This window comes from Cryptotermes secundus, unplaced genomic scaffold, assembly GCF_002891405.2.
Source record: "Cryptotermes secundus unplaced genomic scaffold, Csec_1.0 scaffold2635, whole genome shotgun sequence".
Classification (NCBI taxonomy): domain Eukaryota; kingdom Metazoa; phylum Arthropoda; class Insecta; order Blattodea; family Kalotermitidae; genus Cryptotermes; species Cryptotermes secundus.
Window position 1 is genome coordinate 59,983 of NW_019737442.1, and position 13,935 is coordinate 73,917.

At 39.6% G+C, this 13,935-nt stretch overlaps 1 protein-coding gene across 2 annotated transcripts in view; it reads left to right on the forward strand.

The window, feature by feature from the left end:
• The window catches only part of LOC111870478 (myotubularin-related protein 2), a 46,608-nt gene extending 41,219 nt beyond the window's left edge, over positions 1-5,389 (forward strand). For both annotated transcript variants that reach the window (XM_023862810.2, XM_033753860.1), the window contains exons 12-13: positions 2,295-2,499; positions 4,395-5,389. In XM_023862810.2, the coding sequence (XP_023718578.1) occupies positions 2,295-2,499; positions 4,395-4,541 (352 nt within the window). In that variant the 3' untranslated portion in view covers positions 4,542-5,389. The remainder of the gene's footprint in view (positions 1-2,294; positions 2,500-4,394) is intronic.
• Positions 5,390-13,935: the final 8,546 nt, after the last annotated feature.

Sequence of the window (13,935 nt, forward strand, 5' to 3'; positions counted from 1 at the left end):
ACTCGCCAGGCGGCCATCTGTTCTCGCCGGGCCTTTCTATCGGCGTCTAGCATCGCCAGGAAATCTTCTCTGTCTTTCTTCCTATTGGCCTCCTCCTTCTCATGAATGGTTCTGATTCCCTTCATGAGAAGTTCAATCATCTGCTGCATCTCCATTTTGTCGCAGTAAAATTCTCTGAGGCGTATTTAAGCTCGTAAAAATTCTGACACCAAATTGTCACGTGTCTTGAGTTCGAAGCTCGTTGGTCACGTGTGTAAGTCCAAAACCCACTTCTGACACCAGTTGTCACGTATTGGGCGTATAACGCGACGGATAACTTCACGCCGTATGTTATATAGCGAATTTTATTTCACATTCGCACTTAAATCACCCAAATTACAGATTTACGATTACTGCTATCTGCAGTATCACAAATAGTACACTCCAAATGATACAATACAACTGACTGGTTGCTGGCTAACTCGGAACTAACTCGGAGGTAGCTCCAGGACTGACTGAGAATAGCCTTCGCTGCTCCTCATGTAGCCTCGATCGGACAATACAGAAAACGGCCACGTAATAAGCACCCTTGTTGCCTGGCGCTGTGTTGCTAGCAACGCTAGCGGCTGTAACCGCTGTTACTACCGTTGTCTCTCGCAATCCTGTTGACCTGCGCTGCCTAGCAACCCGCGGTACCCTTGGTGACGTCATCGCTGTTGACTCGCGTTGCGTAGCGACCAGGATGCTAAGACTCGGCGATCTTCGGCTCACTTCGGCTTCGCTCGGCGCATCACGGCTGGCGGGGGGGGAGGGGCGTCATCCATAGCTCAACATGTCACAATATATATATGTACCATTATACAGAATTTGCGTACTAGTGGACACTTGTGTTACCGAGCTACACAGTGTAATTGTGACATGGCTCTCTCTCTCTGTGTGTGTGTGTGTGTGTGTGTATATATATATATATGTTTGACAACAGAATTTAAAATGGGTTTTGCATCTTTTGTGGGGATAAAATTGAAAACATTGCCAGAAATAGCTAATCTGAATAACATGAAATGTTCTGGAAATAAGCTGCAATTATACTGAGATACTAAACTGGATGGAACCACAGTATACAGCAAGTTGTGCTGCTATTTAGAGGTAGGTTTAGGCAAAGATGGGCACTGCATTACACCTCAGGCATACCGTCCACTGAATTGGTATTTTTATTGTTGTGATCTTCTGGTTGTGTTCATAACTGTCAGGATAGTTCAGCCAGTGAATATGTTTGAATGACTGAGAAACTGTTGTTCAATTTCTGGCTGGGGACAAGAGATTTCTCTCTTCTCCACAGTGTCCAGACTAGCTCTGGGATCCATTGACCTTCCTTCTCTGTGGGTTCCAAGGTTTCTTTACTGACAAGGACATGAAGCTGACCACTTGCTTCCATCTAGTTCTGTTGAGAATGCATGCAACTGTACTTCTGTACTTTCACTCCTGCATACGTTTTCACCGGGAGGGGTTGATTATGGACAAAGACAACATCAACTTACTTTACCAAGGCCGTGCCATAATTCAGGTGGCTAGTCGCCAGCTTCCTACCATGGCAGCCCTGGTTTGAGCCCAAGTCAGGTCTTGTGGGATTTGTGGTGGACAAAGTGGCACTGGGGAAGGTTTACTCTTAGTACTTAGGTTTCCTCTGCCAATTCGCATTCCACCGATTGCTCCACAGTCATCATCATCTATCCTCTGGGGCTGGTACAGTAGACCAAACAGTGGCCGCAGTACCAAGTGGACTCAGTTTCACCCCATGAGAATAAAAAAATACTTTATGAAGCTTGTTGACACATCTAATGAAACAATAAGAAATGTTAGCCTTTTGTATATAGAAGATTATTTTGCTAAATCAAAGCAGAAACACTTCTGACTTCATGTTGTGAATGCAACCGGTTTGTATCTCAGCTAGGACACCGACTGTCATTACTTCAGGTCTTCCATGGTTTTCTCAGTCTGTTGAAATGAATAGCTCGTCATATTAGACCATGATCACTTCCTTTCATATCCTTTCCCATTCATTAAATCATTCTACAAGTTTTTATACTGTATTGTCTCAGCTGCTGACATTGTCATTAAATAAACCGCAAATAAAAGAATGTTGATTCTGTTAAGAGGTATGTTGTCAGATGTAGCTTATAGACAAAGAGTGTGTTTCATGAAGATCATGTGATCTAGAATTCATTCCTATGGAATTTGTGTTTGTTGTTTAGCCTTTGTTGAGGTTATAAAGTGTCAAACATTGTTGAAGGTGATCATTTATTGTTGACATGCAGCGACAGGGAGAGGGCAGTGGAAGGCGTGAAGCAGAAGACAGTGTCACTGTGGTCATTTATCAACTCTCATATGGATATTTACCGCAATCCGTTATATTGGTCTCCATCCACATACCAGCAGGTCCTCGTTCCAATAGCGAGTGTGAGACACATTATACTCTGGAAGGGTCATTACTGCCGCTGGAATCCTAGCATGCGTCCGCAGGTAACGCATCTGTATTTTATAACTCTCACAGCAGTGAGTACAAACATTGCTGTATGATAGGATGCAATGCTGCGTTCGTTGGGAGTATTATCGTCATCTTCCCTCTAGTTACATTCGTACTCTGCATGTCCAAGCTTACTCTTCTGCCCTGAAGATGGAGGTGGTAGGTTCCTCCAAAATGGTAAAATGATGTACCAGACTGCATGGTATCACATCCCACAAGACTAACCTTCACATCTTTATTGCCTGATTATTTGCAGATTTCTTTAAAAAGAATATTGCATGCATATAAAATATTAAGTCATGTGATTTTGACAGGCTCATGTACCATATCATGTATTGCTACATTGAAGCATCGATACTTAAAAGTAACTGATGATCCCGAACGCTGGAAATACCACAACTGATGCTGAATTCAGACCACAATCTGTTATTACTTCGAAGTTTTAGACTTCTGATTGTTTTCACAGTGCTGTGGAACTTCACCAAACTTACATAGATTACCCAGTGTTCTTAACAGAAACACATTCAAACATAAGTTAAGACTGAGCAGACTAAAAGTCCACTGGCTGTGAAACAATGTGGCAATAAAATAATGAAACCCAAAGTTGTAGCAGGAAGCTACATTCAGTAACTGAGATGTTACAAAGCGTTTCTGGTTAATCTGCACGTGGATAATAAAGTCTTCTGTATGTGAAGACGTTAAAATATAGCAAGAAGTTCTGGGAAGAACTGATTGCCTGCTTTCCTTTGATATGACACATACTGCACAGAAAATGACACCTCCAGCAATTCTTGGTTGCTACGGGAATGTGTTTACTGAGCTGTTGCCTATGAAAAGTAGAGGGATACACGGACTCTCACAGACTGTCCCTTGATAATGACATGGACTGCATAGAAAATGATGCATCCAACAATTCTTCTACTGTTGCATGCATTTGTTGGTGTGGGAACATGTTTACCAAGCTGTTGCCTAGCAACAGTACACATACAGGCGCACAGGCTGTTAAGAGGGGTTTATGAAGTACACCATTTGAGATAGGCCCAGGTGTCAAGTTTCATAAAGACTGGTTCTGGCATTCAAAAAGTTGGTGGGGGGGGGGATGCACATACAGACACACAGACAGCAAGGTAATTTCATGAGCCTACTTCCCCTCCAAATAAGGAAAGTAGGCTAAAAATAGAATTATTACATCTGCTGCATGGAGCTGGGATAGCACAGTCAGTATAGCAACTGGCTATGGGCTGGACAGCCAGGGGGTCAAGAATTTTCTCTTCTCCACATCATTCAGACTGGCTCTGGGGTCCACCCAACCTCCTATCCAGTGGGTACCAGGGGCTCTTTCCCCAGGCGTAAAGCAGCCAAGGCATGAAACTGACCACTCACTTCCAATTAATGCCAAGGTCAAGAATATATGGACCTATGCATCCACTCCCACATACGCCTTTATGGCATAGTGCTTAATTAATTAAGCACAAGGCAACTTTACGTTACTTACATCTGATATATTGTCCACATCGATTCTAATACACGGAGCAGTGTGTTGCAGAAAAACTGGATGAAACATTGTAATGATGTGAAGTTCTCATGGCAGTGAGTGATTCATGTTGTGGCCTTTTGGGTTATGAGACCATGTAGTTGGGCATGTACATGCCAGTGTTTCAGATGAATATGCTGCTTCTGTCATGAGAGTAGAACTGCTGCCACACGTCAGCACCCACCAGCATGCTACAGAATGAAAATGTCGGTAATTCTTTGCTTTCAAGAATATTTATGCAAACTTACTCAGAATGGTTGAGATTTAAGATTCTCAGACCAGTTATTGTGAAGATTACTGTCTTCTGGTAGGTGGGTACTCATGTTTCAGTGGGATATATCTGTTCTCTTTGTTTAGGATCCTGTGTATCAGCGTACAAGAGAATTGTTGGTGCTGAAGGAACAGTTACAGAAGCAGGCAGAGGAGTGCAGGCGAGAGCAACAGTCAAGAGCTGCCAGAAATATGGCCACACCGCCTCGTTTAGCCTCCCCAATACATAGTTAATCATATGTTCTGCTCATGAATTGTCAGCATGATGCTGAAAACTTAATGTTTCAGCAAGCATGGTTCTATTAAAAAGCTAATTTTTAAAACATTTAGGAGTTAAAATGACAGGGACGCAATAGTGAGATTTCAGTTTTCTTGGGACATGACACCATTTCAGAGTAACCAATTGTTTCAGTCTTTAGGGTAGTTGCTTCTTTCTACCCTGGTTCCTCAGAAATGTTGATACCTATATCCCAGAAGACTGAAATCATAATATTTGGTGCGGTGAGAATCTCAGATCTCATGCAGCTGTGGGATACGTTACCTGGATTAATATAAAAACTGGGTTTGTGTCTGAGAAAGTATCAGCCATTTCAGATATATAAGTTCTGCAAACAATTTCACTACAAAGTGAAGCAGCAAATGACAGCAGTTTCAATATCAGATTGTCTTACATTTCCAGAGACTATATATATATATATTCACATTTTTGTTGAAATATGCAAAGCAACCTTTTTTTTTTAATTTAAATATGTGGAACTTGATATTTGAGTCTCTTATGAAGGTGATCTTTAAGATATGATATCTCACATCATAATGTTAATCCCATGAAAGGTTTTTAGTACGTAGCTTTCAAGCAAGCATGGCTGACAGGAGAATTTTTTAAAATGTCTGTTGCTTGTTGGTGTCTCAAAAGCAGGCATGTTATCAGGTTGGGTTTTTCAGTCTCATTTTTAGATTCTAAAAGGTTCTGGTGATGGTGAATAACACTTGTGATAACTAGGTTTCTCAACTTTGTCCACCATCCAGTAATCTAAAGAACACAACATTCCAGAAACTAGATCTGTTTCTGTCCTCAGGTGAGGAGGTGGGAGACACTTGCTAGAAAGAGCTAACCAAAAACCCAGTAATCCCAAATATTGTGTACCATCATCAGAACCCTTTGACCAGTATGGCCCCAGTATATATTCCTTTGCTTTAGTCATCAATTGATTGAGGTTAGCTCTTCCTAACAAGAGTATGTGTCACTCACCCCATCACCTCAGGACAGAAACAGATCCAGTTTCTGATACATTGTTCTTTATTGTTGTTTAGAATACCATATGATGGACAGAATCCAAAAACCCAGTAATTCTGTGTCATTCAGTTATGTGTAGAAGTAACTGTCCATCACATATCACTGTTATGTATCTGTATGACACAGAGAGATATATCTCAAGACCAGAGTCACAAAATCTCGTAACACAACTTTCAGTACAGGTAAATATCTTTGCTCTTACTCATTTGTGTTACACGTGGAATTTTTCCTGTACAGAAATCACAAAACTTTAAATTTAAATTTAAAGTTAAATGCCAAAATGTTTTTAAACACAAAATGCAAAATAGCCATTTCACCCAAATGTAATTTTATTTTTACAAAATTATTATTTCTTAATAAATTTTATACAGTAAACCCATGGTAATCCGGTTATAGTAAATCCGGATTGAGGGAGCAAGAGGACTTTCAGGCTGTGTTGTGGGCAGCTGGAGAGACTGAAACCACACAACAAAATATCCAAGATTGGCTTTAGCTGGGATGAAGAAGATACCCTGTATTTGAGCTTGTCTTTTTATAGTTTTCTAAATAAAGGCTTTACAGTGATCTTTTTTCTTTTTTATTTATGTTCATCAGCACTACCTATATTAATGAAATTTGATTATCTAAGTTTTTTTTTTTTTTGCTTGTTTTTGGGCTATCTTTTGCTTCATTAATCTGGATTAGCAAGGGTTTACTGTACATGCTTTAGTGACACAGGAAATGTAGTCATTGGTTAGCCTACACATCAGTGATGTTGAGGGATGTCAGGTAGCATGGCTGCTATTGCAGTCCTACTTTAAACTGTGCTGTGTATTACTCTTATTTATGATGGCTACAGAACTGTTTTTATTACAGTTGTAGGCAATAGAAATATATCTTTATATATCTTTATGTACATCAGAGTCAATAGAAAAGTAGGGTTTGTGGTACGAACATGTCTTAATGAAAACATCCATTATATGATACAGCAAACACTGTTTATTGCAGTCAGTTCAGAATATAGCATAACTGATAACAGCATTTATTGGTGTAGAGCATGTGTACATATAAAGTGTTCGCTGTGTAGTGTTCGCTTTGCCTTCTGATGATGGCCAGTAGTGGCCAAAACGTGTAAAGGCTTTCTTAAATATTAAATTGTTGCACTTGGTGGATCTTGATACTTATTAATTTGTTCGAAAGTGCAACGATTTAGAATATATATGATAAAAGTGTTTTATACTCAGTCATTTCATTAAGTTACTTCACTTCCATTGTCCAACTTATTTCATCATTTTACTCTCTGGGCCTCTGACACTACACATGCTTTTGTCTAGTAGTCAGTGTCCGACTCCATTGCCTTCGTCAACCTCACACATTTCTAACCCATGCAAATATTTTTTTATGGTGGATCTGTTTGTATGTTATTGTAAGACATGACCTTTGGATTCTGAGATAATATGAAGTAGTTGTTTGCTGTGAGCTGCACAATACAACAGGCAACAGACTGTTAGACATGCCGTGCACCCAAGAGTGACCCATCATGAGGATGGTTCAAATTGAAGCCATTCACAGCACTATGAGCCCAGAATAATATCCAAACCGGCTTCATTTGAACAAGCCTCATAAGTATGCAGTCAGTATGGCTGTATAAAAATGCATCTATGTCAGTGGAGACTACAAAAACATGTCGGACAAGCTGCTGCTCCAAGGTATCAAATGATGTAATTATTGTGTGTTGCAGTCACAGCTATCCAGCTGTTCTCCTAAGGATGCAGTGAAAACTACTGTGCATATGTTAACTGTAATGAAATGCCCAAATGCAGAGATCAATAGAAGACTTTTGATTAGTTAAGAGTCAGAGATGCTGGTAGTGACATGGACAGAAGCCCCATGGATTGCTCTCTTGCATCCCTTATCTGTTGTTACACCCGTGCAATGTACTTCCCTATATTCCCCTCCATGGGTGTAGCCATTGTGTTTACAGAAATATGGCCAGTATCAACAAGCACTTTGGGCTGGTTGATGTAATCCAGAAAGGGTTGGTGGGGAATATGGTAGCAGTTAGCAGCAGCATCCCCACCATCCCTAGGACTTCTATCAATGGGCTCAGTATAGTAACATGTACATTAAATATTTCATTATGTGTATGAACAATAATAGTTGGAATTACACCAATATGATGTATACAAGATGCATAAATGTGATTCTCCTCAGTAATATATTTTATATTCTAAATAATTTAAAACAAGTAAATGTACAGCACTTAAGCATAATATTTCCTAAATTTCTGTAAAATAAATTAAACTGTAATTTCTAAAGTTCTGGAAATAAAAAATGAAACCAAGAGGATTCTTTCATGAGTATGTAAAACTCAGTTTTATATCCAAACTGTTCATCTTGTGGGGTTTTGGGAAGCACTATGTGTTAGTGTAAATATTGTGAGATGACACCTGAAAGTTGCAATCTGCCCATCTACTGGGCTGGGCTTCACAGAGCATGTTCCCATGGTAACACAAAATGTACCGTCACTCTGGGCTTTGACTAAACTGTTGAAGATATATCCATGGTAACTAGTTCTGAAAAAGATGTTTCCTACACAATAGAGTGTACATGAAGTAGAAGTCAGCAAGGATGTGCGTTCTATACTGTCCAAGTGGGGAAGATAATAACAAACCAAGACCAGACCTTGAGAGACTACAGACTCGTCAAGATTCAAGTTATGTGTGTGACACTGAGTCACTGCTGAGAAGCCGTCAACTGATTAATCAAAGTGTCAAAGACGTTAGTCCATGGTGTGTAATTGGAGAACACCAATAAATCCATTGATCCCGTCTGGAACCCATTCCGGTATGCATGACAATATTATGTTTCGGGATAGTATCCACTGTCCTGCTTATATCACAAAACATGTTTCAGAGACTGGATTCCTTCTGTCTTCAGGTAAAACCTATTCAGTTGGGCCCAATCAATAGAGCTAGTCTGTCTCTGGAGATAGAATCCAGTTTCTGAAACGCTGTTTTGTGATATAAACAGGATGATGGATGATGTCCAGAAACATAATTTTGGTAGCTTGTATTCGCCTCCACCTAGTACTGAGATCGGACAACTTTACCTTTTACTTCACATTCCTTTTAGATGTTAACTTCCATTTTCTGTAATCTCTAGTGGAGCAGGCTTGCACAGTGGTATTGCTCTGCATTTGTTTTTTGTGACACCTGAAATCAGCCCTCTCCAACTGGTGGCATGCAAATCACATTTAATCTTCCATTCTACAGAATATGTGCTAATGCTATTATCCCCTTTAAATAGAAGATACATTTTGTTGACATCTATATAAATAAAAATATAAATGTTCGTTTGTTCCACGTCTTAAATCTCCGAAAGTTCTTCACCGGTTGCTTCGAAATTTTGACACAACGTTGCATTCGAATACGAGCGTTTTATATACCTACTACCTGTACCTGGCCACACGTGAATCCGGAAAGTATACTTCCATGGGAACGCAATAACAGTTGCATAGGAATTGCCAAAACAACAAACGCGTTTCCCTGGAGATTAAAAGGGTAAGAGGTTCCGTTGCGTAACAAGGGATGAAACAAGAAGGTATATTTTCATGGGAATGCAATAACAGTGGGCTGTTGCATAGGAATTGCCGAAACAACAAACGCATTTCCCCGGAGATGAGAGGATAAGAGCTTCCGTTGCGTAACAACGGATGAAACCAAACACTTATACAAGGTGTTCTGTGCTAGCATTTCCTAAGCAACAGATGAAACTAACTCTTCGATGAGGTATTCCATATCCCGTCCAAACGCTGGCTATATGTATAAGAGAGTGTAGCTCCGGCGACTGTTCAGTATCACGAGGTCACAAGTATCACAAGAGATTCCGAGTGAAATCACAGCAGAGATCCTGAGTTTGCACTCAGAGTTTTGGATTCGACTCTGGCAGCGTTTCCCCGGTGATAGACAAGAGAAGGCTCATTGTATAGCATCTGCCGAGGTATAAATAGTCCAGCTTGGACAAGAATCAATCAATCTTGGGGCAGATGCCGAGGGATACAGAAGAGAGTCTGGAAATAACCGCCGAAGGAGTCAGTCTTGGGATAGCTACCGCCAAATATAAACAGTTTCGATTTATTTTCATTTTGATTTAATTATTTCGTGTGACATTGCGTTGGAATTGGGCTGTGTCATTTACCATAGCGTTCATTTCGTGAGTATAGTTTATTTTTCATTGTTTTTCATTTCGTTTTCGTAACTGTTTTCCTTATTTTTCAGTGCAATTGGTGGTGGGATATAGCTGTGTCGATTGATCTGCGTTTGAATTGAAATATTTCGTTAGACTGAGCCACAGCAACGCGTGGCCGGGTACAGCTAGTAGAGCTATATAAAGTGTTTGGTTTGGAGTTCTCACAGCAGTTGACTTTGTCACCTTTGCTCCCTGCTTCACCCACAAGTTGGAGCATCTAGATGTTGGAGTGCATGACATTTAAAACAAACATGTTACAATGCTGCAAGGTGACAGCTTGATTATACAGTATCCAGGAGAAACATCAGTATATCAGATTGGTGGTATTATTGGCAGTTCACACCAGAGGGTATTATAACCAGAATATGTATCTAGGTTCCTAAAATGTGGAAGTAAGAGGTGAAGCAGACTCTTGTTTATTTGGTTAGTTGTTTACATATCTGGGAGTACATCTTTTGCCATACTGTTAAGAAAACGTAATTGTAAGGAATGTGATTCCAACCAGGCGGCTTTTGTGATTCCTTAATAGCCTGTCAGTATTCTTAATTTAATTTTTTTTTTTATTGAAAATACTTTCTGAGATTTAGAAATTTTATCAGACCTGATTCAAACAATGAATCTGATAAAAGTGCTTGGTAAAAGTATGGTTTATTGTGCCCCAGCAGTGGGGTATGGTGAAACAAAGGACACAGTTAAGATCTTCAATTTCCTATTAAGTCTCTTGTGAATTAATCAGCACATCCTTACATCAAAAAATTAAATATATATTGTGATTCACATGCACAATTGCTTTCGCAAAATATATTGAATATGTTTGAAGGTTTATATATAAAAAAAAGTTCAGTTCTTAAGTACCCCATGTATCCTTAATCTTCGTGGTCACTGTCTTGAACTTTGGGCGGTTGTTTTAGTAATACTGCGTAGTTTCTGAATGTGTGTACGCCGTTGAGGTATGTTGTGCAACTAATTAGATTAATTAGTAAGTAGGGACTTTGATTTGATGTTGTGAAACGAGAGTCAACATTTACGCATGAATTTACATCTGTGTGTTACTTATGTATATCGATTATCCGTACTATGCCCAGTGAAATTAGAAACAAACAAGAAGCCAGTGTTACTACGATACTTCATCCAAATCCTCTTTCTGTATTTTAAGCATCTTTCGGTGTAGCCTAAAGAAGGACCGTTGAATCTCAAGAAAGTGAGAGTGTACTTTGATTCTGTTATAATTTTTGTATTGTTTCTTGCAGTAGATATGGGAAGGAAAAAAAAAATTGTTCTGCTGAAGCATGCACGTCTTCCAGTGAAGAAATTGGATTGAGATTCTTCAATTTTCCCAGAGATTCAGCCCGGTATGAGCCAGATCTGAAATATTATTATAAAACATAATGTAATATTTTGGCGAGTGTTATTAAAGGAGCAAAAAATCTTCATTATAATCAATTAATTTCTAATTCTAGTAACAAAATGAAAGCCACCTGGAGCATTACAAAATCAGACACAGGTAGAAAAATTAGTAATGCAGGTCAGTTTTTAAACGTTGATGGAAAGTTAACTGATAATCATAATGTGATTACAGATTCTTTAATAATTAATTTTGAACAATAGCTGGACAACATCAATACCAATAATGTTCATCAGCATTTTCTGTGATTTGAAGAAAACTTTTGACACTGACAATATCTGTCTGTCTATCTCTCTATCTGCCTCTCTCTGTCTAAAGTAGAATTTTATGGAATAGTTGGTAAGGCCAATGCAGTGATAAAATCCTATGTGAAAGATAGGTAAGAAAGGGTAAGTCTATTTTACTCATTGGAGGAATAATTTAACTTCAGTATTAATTAATGATCTTGGTCCGTTATATGCTGGATGCCTAGTGGTATACTTTTATGTTTCATTATTGTGGTCTTGTGTCATCAGTGTGCTGCATTCTTTCTCATATATATTTTAAAACTTTCTTAATGATTTACTCACTGTGATTTGTCTTTGATAATATGTGTAATTGTTATGGGTTAAATATAATTAATTTTTATTTATATCACTGATGGGACTTGTCCTGTTGTCTTAGACTATTACTATATCCACCGTTCTACCAGCCGTGCAAGGATTAATGGAAAGTAAATAAATGAATGAATGAATATGTGTTTTAGTACATGATGTAATGTAGCACCTACACCATGTTTGTAATGTTTACTGATGAATTATTTCAAGCTTTTGAGAAAATATGTAATACTCTTACAGGGCTATGATATGGGCAGGAAGAGTTGGGTTATCCTGTACTACTGATTCTGCTAGAATGCTGCACAATAAAGTTCTGTGCAGCAGTCATTTCTCTGAAGTGATTTCACAACAGCTGAAAGGGTACACCTTAACAGATGTGCAGTTTCATATGGCACAGATTCTGCTGCACAGTCACTCCCACAACCTCCTGATCATTATACATCTCTTCCTTTGATCCCTTGCCTTCAGGTTTAACTCCAGAACGTGAGCTTAATGTCCTACCGCCCACCAGAACCTACAGCAAGACACTTGTGCCCTCTGCTGTAGCACCTGTTCCTCTCCATGCAGACAGTCCTTCCACTTCCTTTCAAATGTCTGCAATCCAATCATCACCAACAGTAGGCAACACTTCTTCAGTGAGAAGGAGCCTCCTATCTCTTAGGCTCTGAAGATATATATGGTTCTGATGGGGCACTCGGTCATATCAGTTGTCAAAGTTCCTCCTCAAGGCCCAGAGCAAGGTGTTCTCTGCTGAAAGAACTTAATTTGGCTTCACTTTCTGAATTGACACCGAGGAAAAGGAAATTATATGCACAAATTCGGAATAAGGAGAGTGCACTCTGCAAACTGAAAAAGCAATACAAAGGAAAGAATTTGGAAAATCTCTGTGATGTGGACAGTGATCCACTCATGGAGAGACTTTCATCTTCTCTCAGTGTAGAGGCTGCCAAATTATTGGCAGCAATTATTAGGAACAGCTGGCAGAGACCTCTGGGAAGGAGGTGGGATTTCGAAGAGAAAGTGTTGGCTCTGTCTCTTCTTAATCGTAGTCCCAAATCCTACATCCTTCTCCGCACACTACTCCCCCTCCCATCCAGATGATCCTTGAAGTCTGTCCTCAATACTGTTCCATTTAGGACAGGCATCAATGCTCGTGTGTTTCATGCACTCGAACAGTCTCTGCAGAAAATGTCTGGTGAAGATCGATATTGTTGTCTCATGTTTGATGAAATGTCAATCAGAGAGAACTTGCATTTCAATCAGAAGTTTGACTGCATTGAGGGTTTTGAGGACTGTGGAAGTCAGGGCAGGACTTGCAGCATTGCAAATCATGCTCTGCTCTTCATGATCCGTGGCCTGCGGAGAAAGTGGAAGCAGCCAGTGGCTTACTACTTTACTCATGGAAGCACAAAGGCAGAGATAATTGTGCAATACTTGAAGGAGGTTCTTGACGCCTGTCAGAATGCTGGCCTGAAGGTGGTTGCCACTGTGTGTGACATGGGTGCCAACAATGTCAAGGCCTTGAAACTGTTGGGTGCTTCCAAAAGGAAACCATTCTTCAGATTTCACAATCAAGAAATTGCAACAATGTATGATCCACCCCACCTTCTGAAGTGCACCCGGAACCTTTTCCTGAAACATGATGTGCAGTTGAAGTCTGAACATGTGGGCACCCAACTTCCTGTTATTGCTAAGTGGGACCACATATTGAAACTGTATGAAATCGACAAAACCAGACCGTTTCGCCTGTTGTATAGGCTGACAGACACCCACCTGAACCCCACAGTACAGAGCTCAATGAATGTGCACTTGGCTGTACGGGTCATGAGCCATACTGTTTGCAGCAAGCCCCAATGCTCTAGTGGCTACAGGTGAGCACTATATGTTTCTTTTATGAGTGAAGTGACTAATAGTGAGGACTACTTTTCAGAGTTACTGCCCCAGAACCCAGTTGTAATCAAACAAGCATCATTATCATCTGACTTGAATTGACTTCTGAAACTGTATATCAATATACAAGTTATGTAGAATATGTCACAAATACTGTTTTTAGGATAATTAAGAAATATTTGAAAAGCAGATGACACTATCAGTGATATAATT